Source organism: Gymnodraco acuticeps, unplaced genomic scaffold, assembly GCF_902827175.1.
Source record: "Gymnodraco acuticeps unplaced genomic scaffold, fGymAcu1.1, whole genome shotgun sequence".
Lineage (NCBI taxonomy): Eukaryota > Metazoa > Chordata > Actinopteri > Perciformes > Bathydraconidae > Gymnodraco > Gymnodraco acuticeps.
In genome coordinates this window covers 3,877,765-3,886,351 of record NW_022990441.1, presented here as the reverse complement: position 1 = coordinate 3,886,351, position 8,587 = coordinate 3,877,765, and the positions used below count along the sequence as shown (strand labels likewise).

General features: G+C 39.6%; 1 protein-coding gene across 2 annotated transcripts; it reads left to right on the top strand.

The window, feature by feature from the left end:
• Positions 1-405: 405 nt before the first annotated feature.
• On the top strand, positions 406-7,898 carry hepacama (hepatic and glial cell adhesion molecule a). 2 transcript variants are annotated; one of them, XM_034225411.1, is made up of 7 exons: positions 406-662; positions 3,085-3,432; positions 3,686-3,967; positions 5,311-5,407; positions 5,909-5,976; positions 6,347-6,417; positions 6,694-7,898. In XM_034225411.1, the coding sequence occupies exons 1-7, from the start codon at positions 566-568 to the stop codon at positions 7,051-7,053; spliced, it is 1,323 nt and encodes a 440-aa protein (XP_034081302.1). In that variant the 5' UTR covers positions 406-565; the 3' UTR covers positions 7,054-7,898. The 2 variants fall into 2 exon arrangements, with proteins under 2 accessions (XP_034081302.1, XP_034081303.1); XM_034225412.1 differs by having other exon boundaries at positions 409-662; positions 5,317-5,407; positions 6,694-7,498.
• The last annotated feature ends 689 nt before the right edge of the window (positions 7,899-8,587 follow it).

Below are 8,587 nucleotides of genomic sequence, written 5' to 3'. Positions count from 1 at the left end.
GCTTTAAGTGGGCTCCAGAGCTGAAGTGTAGTAGTTTTTTCCAGCAGAAATTCTTGCTAAGTTACTCAATAGTATTAGTATTGAAAAACTATTTATTTATTAAAAAAGACAGTTCCTAGCCTTAAGCTACTGTGAGAAACTTTAAAAAACAATCACTTTAATATGTACATAATTGCCCCCAAAAAAGCAAACAGTATATTCTTTGAGCTCCTTTCTGAAAGGGCAACATGGAGTGGAAGAGAGGAGCTCATCTACACTATGTCTCTGTCTCACTCACACACACACACACACACACACACACACACACACACACACACACACACACACACACACACACACACCACACACACACACACACACACACACACACACACACACACACACACACACACAGTTGGCTGTTGTTGGCTGTGACTGGGGTGCTGTGAGGAGAGTGGGGCTCAGTGCGACCAGGCAGAGGCCAGAGCGGCAGGCAGGCAGTGGAGAGAATTGAGCCGCAAAGACGTGCCCAGAGTGGATAAACCATGCACACTGAGTGGGAGAAAGACTCTGCCCAGGACACAAGATGAAGGTAGAGAGGAAGACCTCCTCTAAAGGCGACAGTTTAACTGACATTCCTCCGCTACTGACCCTCTTTGGCCTCCTCCTCCTCCTATTCACAGGTAAGCTCAAACATTTGTTTGCTATCCAGAGTTAAGAGGATAAGAAATCTTTACTGAGACTGTGCTATCTTTCTGACAGCAACAAAACAAGTGAAATTTGATTTAAAATGTTCTCGCTGTGTATTTACAAGCAAACAAAACCCTAACTGGGTCCTTTCAATTCATCTTTTTCGTGTGTCTCTTCAAAAACTAATCAAAACTCAAAGCAAAGTTAATCCAGGTTAAATTAGTCGCTGAAGTTTTTTCTTGTCCTTGTGTTCCAAGGGCAGGTGGCACAATTGATTCGTTAATGGGTTGTGCTCTCTATTGGGCCCCCATCACCAGCTCAAAGGAGCCTGGAGGGTCCATTGTAGGTGTGTAAGAAGTGGGCATGTAGTGTGATGATATCAAGTTTTGTTCAGGACTGGTGAATAGGGCAGGGCTTGCTTTTGTCTTCAGTGTGGAAGCTTTGGATGAGTTCATTTCAGGGATAAAGGGATGTCAAAATGTATTTGGTGATTTTGGTTTTTATTGAGTGTGATTTTAATAAAATCATTTTATGATCGTACCATGGAGCCAGTTTACCCGACAAGGCCAGCTTTTTGGTAATAACTGGATCCTGTGTCTATCTCCAACTTCACCAGTGACAAAGACTTACTCACTCTTTCTCTCTCTCTCTCTCTCTCTCTCTCTCTCTCTCTCTCTCTCTCTCTCTCTCTCTCTCTCTCTCTCTCTCTCTCTCCCTCTCACCTCCCTCTTTAGCACTCTCTCGCTCTTTTCAAGGGAGGAAACTAGTTCCAACAATCATGCCCTTTGTCTTATTGCCTTGGCAACCCCTGTCAGGCGGACCAAATGGTTACTACGGCAATGAGGCGATGCCCCGCTAACTGCCTCGCTGCAAAGAATAGTGAACAGTGCAGACACTCTCTCTCCTCCCTCTCCTCTCGGTTGATCTTTCTATCACTGAGGCCCTAACAGTAGGATGCCCCTCAAAGGCCTGCAGCCAATGATTAGACCTCCATGTGTCCGGCCACAGCTGAGTTATAGGAACCTCCGCTGTGAACATAATAGCTTTGCTGTGTTTGGTTTCCAAGACAGGTCACTTCTATAAAGGATGAAATGTGACTTACACTATAATACCTTATCCCTGTGTCCCTGTGGGAGGCGGAGCATAATTGGGTAACACAAATCAGAATTAGAGTATTGCTAGCTCACAACGAGGGGCCCTGGGAAATTCCTGGGGGGAGTTTTTCTGGGAAACAAAGCAATTATTAGTGAAAAGCAACATGCGTGCTTATGAGTTTGTTAGCATACGTAGCATACAGCAAGCTGACTAATGGCTGTCATTCTTCAAGCCTGCAACCAAGAAAAAAACGAGGCGTGAAAATGTAAAGCACTCAGTGACAGATTAACTTTAATTGGTCTTCGAACAAATTCATCTGTTTACCCAAATAGTTTGATAAAAATACATTTAATTTGTATCCAAACTATTTAAAGTCAGTAAGATGGAATGTACAATTTGGTAAATAAAAGTGGATTTTGGATAAAAAGGAGATTTAACTATGTTTTATAAAGCTGTGCAAAGTCTCAGCAGTGGTTCAAAAACTACTGGCTAAGCAGTGTTGGCATAATGGAAAAAATTCATTATTTTTCCAATTATAATGACTTATAATGTGAGGACAAAGGCAGCCCCCTTTAATGCGTGTATTAAATCAAAATTAAATGTAAACACTGGATAACTACTTTGGACTTGTGTGCAGTCTTTTTTCCACATTTGATAATTTAGACCATCTTGTGTGTGTGTGTGCGTGTGCGTGTGTGTGTGTGTGTGTGTGTGTGTGTGTGTGTGTGTGTGTGTGTGTGTGTGTGTGTGTGTGTGTGTGTGTGTGTGTGTGTGTGTGTGTGTGTGTGTGTGTGTGTGAGAGTGTGAGTGAGTGATTGTGTGAGAGTGTGAGTGAGTGATTGTGTGAGAGTGTGAGTGAGTGATTGTGTGATTGTGTTCGGCAATCAATCAGCAAACAGCAATTAGCAATAGAACAAGCTTGATTTGATCAATTATGGGTACCTCAACGTGTAAAATGTACTTCAGTGTTTTACGTGGTTTGACTGTTTAAATAGTTAAACCAACTTATTGATGGGAAATGTTTTGTTAGTATACCTAAATATTGTACGAGCAGTGCATTAATGTACTTTGTTATTGTACAATGTCATTGTACCGAAGACCCTCTGCTTTTTGTTCTCGCAGTAATAGTAGTAATTAGTGTAGCTGTCCTCTTTTGTTTCACTATGTGAGAATGTTTGATTTGTTTAATCTCTGCTTGCTGGCAGAGCATATAATGGTGCAAGATTACTCTGTGTCCCCCAACAACCCTTCAGTATATGTGTATTCCCCTCTGCTCCTCAATTATAAACCTCACTGTCGTCTCTTTGCCTTTGTTTCCAGGTGAGGTGTCAGGTGTGAATGTGACCAGCCAAACCCAGGTGGTGAGGGGCACGGTGGGGAAAGTGGCCCTCTTGTCAGTCAGCTACTCCAGCAGCAGTTCTGATAAGCCTGTGATTAAATGGCAGCTTAAGAGGGAGAAAGAGAAACCTATCACTGTTGTGCAGTCCATAGGAACAGACATCATAGGGAACCTGAGGCCGGAGTACCGCAATCGTATCCTGGTGTTTGAAAATGGTTCACTGCTGCTTCACAACCTGCAGCTGTCAGACGAAGGGGCGTACGAAGTTGAGATCTCTATCACAGATGACACCTTCACTGGAGAGCGCTTCGTTGAGCTCACTGTGGATGGTATGAAGTATGACCTTCCTTTTAAAGAGCTGGTTCTTCCATGTTTCAAAAATATATGAGCACGATACTGGTGAGGAGCTAAAATAACATCAATACAAGCTGAAAATACACAATCTTGAGTGTACTGGAGTTAAGTTTTAAGACACTACACTTATTATGTTCTTCTTATATAACCACTGGTCCACCACGCTCTCATATCAGCAAATATTTCCCATCAAGAAACCTTTATCTTTGTCCTGTCCTCCCTCCTCAGTGCCCGTATCCAAACCTTACATCCAGATGATGTCCTTGTCCGTCCTGGAGTACAGCGAGCACTTCAACCTCCACTGTACCCATGATAATGGCACGAAGGCCGTCTACAGTTGGCTGAAGGGAGGCAAGGTGCTGACTAATGACACACGCCTGCTGCTTTCACATGACCAAAAGACGCTGACCATCTCTCGCGTTGGGATGTCAGATGATGACATTTACGCCTGCACAGTGGACAACCCCATCAGCAACATGAAGAGCATGCCTGTCAAGCTCACTGTCTACAGTAGGTGGCATGTAATGACGGTGTCTTGAGTTCTGCAAGTTCACATTAAGGATGAAGAGATCATATATTATATCGTATTTTTCTATATATAATAAATGGGTTACTCAAGGAAAATTACATTGGGAAAAATGGGTCAAATAGCATGAAGAATGTGTCACACTGTCATAAATTGTTATAATGAATTATTTTCACTGAATCAATAATGTGTAAGCAGTATTTTAATGTTACAGCCGCTAAAGGTGGACTAAATGTCCACTATAACATATACTTTAGTGAATTTTTATTTAAAATGTAAATCATATTTTATGAGATGATGATGTGATTTGCACGAAAATATTTATTCTACAAAATATCTAGCAATTTAAGTTGTCAAATGCATGTAGTGGAATAACAAGTACACAACAACCTTGTAGTGCAGTAGTAGAAATGTTCCATAATGTTCCACATAAAAACAGCACAGAGTGAATGTACTTGGTTACATTCCAACATTCCTATACTGGCTCCAATAAATACCAACCCATATGAAAATGATTATGTTTTAGCTCATTGTTAAGCAATTATCCATTTCAGTAGCTCACAAAAGTAATTATCATCTCTTGCTGACTCGTACACATGAATGCCTATCCCTCTAACAATGTTGTTTACAACCAGTGCAGAGTTGGCCCAGAGCGGCTGTTACTGGGCGCCAGCATAGGACCAGTCAGGCAGAGAGGGAGAGGCCGTCTAATCCAATGAATGTGCAGTTATTTATGATGAGCGAGCAGATAAAGAAGGCAGGTGGGGAGGACGCTTTGCCTCAGTGGACCTCGGTAATCCTGACTTCATTATTGCTGTACCATGATGTGTTGCATGAGGAGACAGCTACAGGCCCTCAAACTGCTCTCTATTCCCTCTGCATGCAATACTCAAAGTGACTACCCTAATGTACTACTTCACTGCACATTATTCATGCCAGTACTCTCCAAAGCTCTGGCATGCAATGTAAAAGATTAATACAAAATCAAATGTTCCGCATGTTCCATATCCAGCCTAAGTTTTATTCTAAGACTAAGAAAAAGCATGTTAAAAAAGTCCGAAGATAACTTTACTCTGACGCTGACAAAGACAAAAATAGGAATAGTTTTAAACATGTTTTACGTACAAATAATACTGTATATGTTAAGCAAATCAAGGAGTTATACACGAGTCAAAGATAGTAAGTAAGTAAGCTGTTCATTGAGGGGAAAACTGCACTGCCCTGCTGTTATTTAAACTAACCTTTCCTTTTTTTCTTCTGTCTTTCTTTCATTCTCTCTTTCTTTCTTTCTTCATTGTGTCCTTGTCTACCTCTATGTATCACTCTGGTTTAGGACGGAGCTCGCTATACATCATCCTGTCCACCGGGGGCATATTCCTCCTTATCACCCTGGTGACGGTGTGTGCCTGTTGGAAACCATCCAAGTGAGAGCTACTCTTTCTTCTCCCTGCTCTTTTCCCTCCTCTCGTTCTCCCCCTCTCTTTCTTCCTCTCTCTCTCATTGCCTTTGATATTGCACTTGAGGATGTGACTAGAATCTTAAATCTTAAAGTCCATAACATTCATCTGCTACTTAGTAATTAGTTATCTATTTATCTAATATATCATTCCAATAGCTTGCATATAGACTCTTATTTCACTATTTTTAAAACTATTTTTATTTTACTTTTTACTTTTTAATATTTACTTGCACTATATTTTTCTGTGTATCTGTATTATTGTGTTGCACTGTTGGAGAAGCCTGTGACCTAAGATTTTCATCGACATAACTACTCTGTAGCTATGTTCGTATGACAAATAAAGAAGCTTGAAACTTGAGAACCTTTGGCGAACAACTAATAAACACAGTGACCTGTAGCTCGTACAAACTACCATTTAGTAGCAGGTTTTAAATGATTTTTCTAAATGTGTTTTTTCCTGCTGTAGAAAGAAACATCAACCCATCCCCCAAAGAGCTCCGATCTATTTGGAGCAGAGTGATATTGGCCATGATGGTGAGCACAATTACAGTTAATCATCTTTAAAGTATACACCTTTAAAGAACACATTTGGTTTTTGTATGTTGTAATTAACCGACAAACATGAAAGAATTATTAGATTATATAGTTTATTTTACCTATATTTTCAGTACAGCATAGTTATAAAAAAAATATTGTACATTTTTTTACTGTTAATGTGTAATAAAGAAGAAGGCAGCAGGTTAATCTGCAAAGTACTGCGTTTCTTATGGTTTCTTACTATATTATAGAATGACAGTGTATTTCTAGAAATAGGATTGTGATTCATGAATTTATAATAGTAACTTTTCAACAAAGTAACGTTCCCCAGTGTTAAACAAATAACATAAATGTATTTGTTTTGCAGTTGATGTTGTTCCAAAACCAACTACACTTGGTCGAAGGAGTCCCATGCCTCTTTATGTCCTTGATGAAGATGTAAGTCACTCTTTTATTATCTATATTTCCATTTAGAGTCTATATAATCCATTGACTGCTCTCATTGGTCAATTAATTGTTGAGATATTTGGGTCTGAACCAAAGTGGTTGACTGACTGACTGACAGACCAACATTGCCATCCAATGAGCCTCAGTTCATGTGTTTTTTGTCATTTGATTGTTGTGTTTTAGATAGCATTGCTTCACTCAAATGAGAAGCACATACTACACCACAGCTGAGGATGTTTTTTACATCTGCCTCCTCATTTGTTTCAGGAGACTCTGGAGCGTTTGGAAGAGAGTTCTGGTGATGTCGCCATCCATTCAGAAATGAATATCCCTGCTACCTATGCTCCGGTTCTTCCTCCCTCCTCCAACAGATCTGAGCGGCCTGTATGGTCTGCCCCCCGCAGATATCCCCGAAGCCCCTCTCCCCTGGCACAGCCTCTCCCACAACCCCTCCCCTGTCCTCCCCTACGTCCTGTCCGGTCCCCTGCTCACTCCCCTGGTTCATCTCCACGCAGTTTCAGCCCAATCAGAAAAGTCCGTCCACCAATAGGCATCCCAACCAGCCACCTGCCTGTAGAGTCAGAGAGTGCAGACTCGCTGTCCATCACCACATTGACAAGTGCCTGATGTTCTCATTCTGTGATATGTAAAGTACACTTGTAGTTTGTCGGTCTTCTGTTGCACACACAAGGATAATGGATTTGATGCACTAGGATAAGAGATATGTACACTTTCAGCTAACTCTATGTCTTCATATGCCATTATTTATCATGTATTTCTCTATGGCTATGCACAATATTTCCTTAGTCTTTTGATGATATCCTGTCAAGTGAAATAAATATATTCTGTCCATGTAGTTCATCATGTATTTTATGCTGAACAGTAAAGGTTTCTCAACTCTGGTATATCATTTTCTTCTTGGTTAATTATGTATTTTCCTTTTGATAAGTACCTGTAAGTAAGTTAATGTTTTTGGGTTGGGTTTTTGTTCAAAAATTAAACCACAAGGTGTATTCTTATTCAGCACTAGGTCACTGTATAACCTGAGGTAATAAAAGCAGTTTTAATAGTTTGTAGTTTGTCATCTATTTTGTAAAATTCTGCACCACAACTCTGCTTTTCTTGAGTTGAAGCGTAATTCCTTTTTATTCCATTAGAGGTCGCCCACATATTATACTGGATTTTAGAGCGCAGTTGTCAGTAATATAATTACTTGTATTAATCCACACTTTGTTACGAGTTATTTAGCAAGTTATGTTTTATGTTGTCATTGTCTAACCACCGTTTTACCCTTTTGTGTAACCTAATGAGGTCAGTAATGAGTTATGTGTCTCTTACTCTGACACTTGACATTATTTGACACAAGGTCAATGACGATCAAGCTGTGGTTGAACCTATAATTCTATCAGAATCACAAATGAAAAAATATTTAGAATACGTGAGCCAATTAAATTTAAGAGTCATGAATATAATGTATTTGTGAAGCCTCCATTTCATTTTCTTTTAACAGAGTCATTCTACAGAAAAGGTGGAATCTGGGTGATACAAATCTGCTGAAATATATTCCTTCTAAACACATCTAAAACCTGTTGAATAGCAATAACTAACTCTTAACTTAATGAATCCACAACAAGTAGAGCTTAAAGTATTTTTATTATTTTTATACATTTTACAAAGCTTATTTATATAGGAACGTCATGGTGTTACGTGTTACCAGGAAGAAGAGTGACACCATTGACGGTAACACCAGTGACAATTTGGAGAAAACACTACCATTTTAACAAAATGGCTGCAAGAGGAGAATATGGCTTCAGTCAATATCAAAATCGTTTAACTCTTCAATACAATACATTTTCCCATTCAAATGTTCACCCCTAGGGCTATGCAATGAGTAACACTAATGACAGACTTGAAAGACGCACGTAAAATTTGAAGATAAAATGACACCTTTTAACAAACAAAGTAAGAAGTATCTGACTTTCCTTATGTCTTTGTCCACTGCACTGTCTCATATGATCTCTTGTTACAGGAGGCACTTCAGAGACAGTACATTACTTCAAAAATAAAAGCGTTTTGTGTAGCAGTAACACCAATGACGTAATTTTGGGTGACTAACATTTATTGGATATTATTAATAATATTTTGCATTTTTTTGTTACCA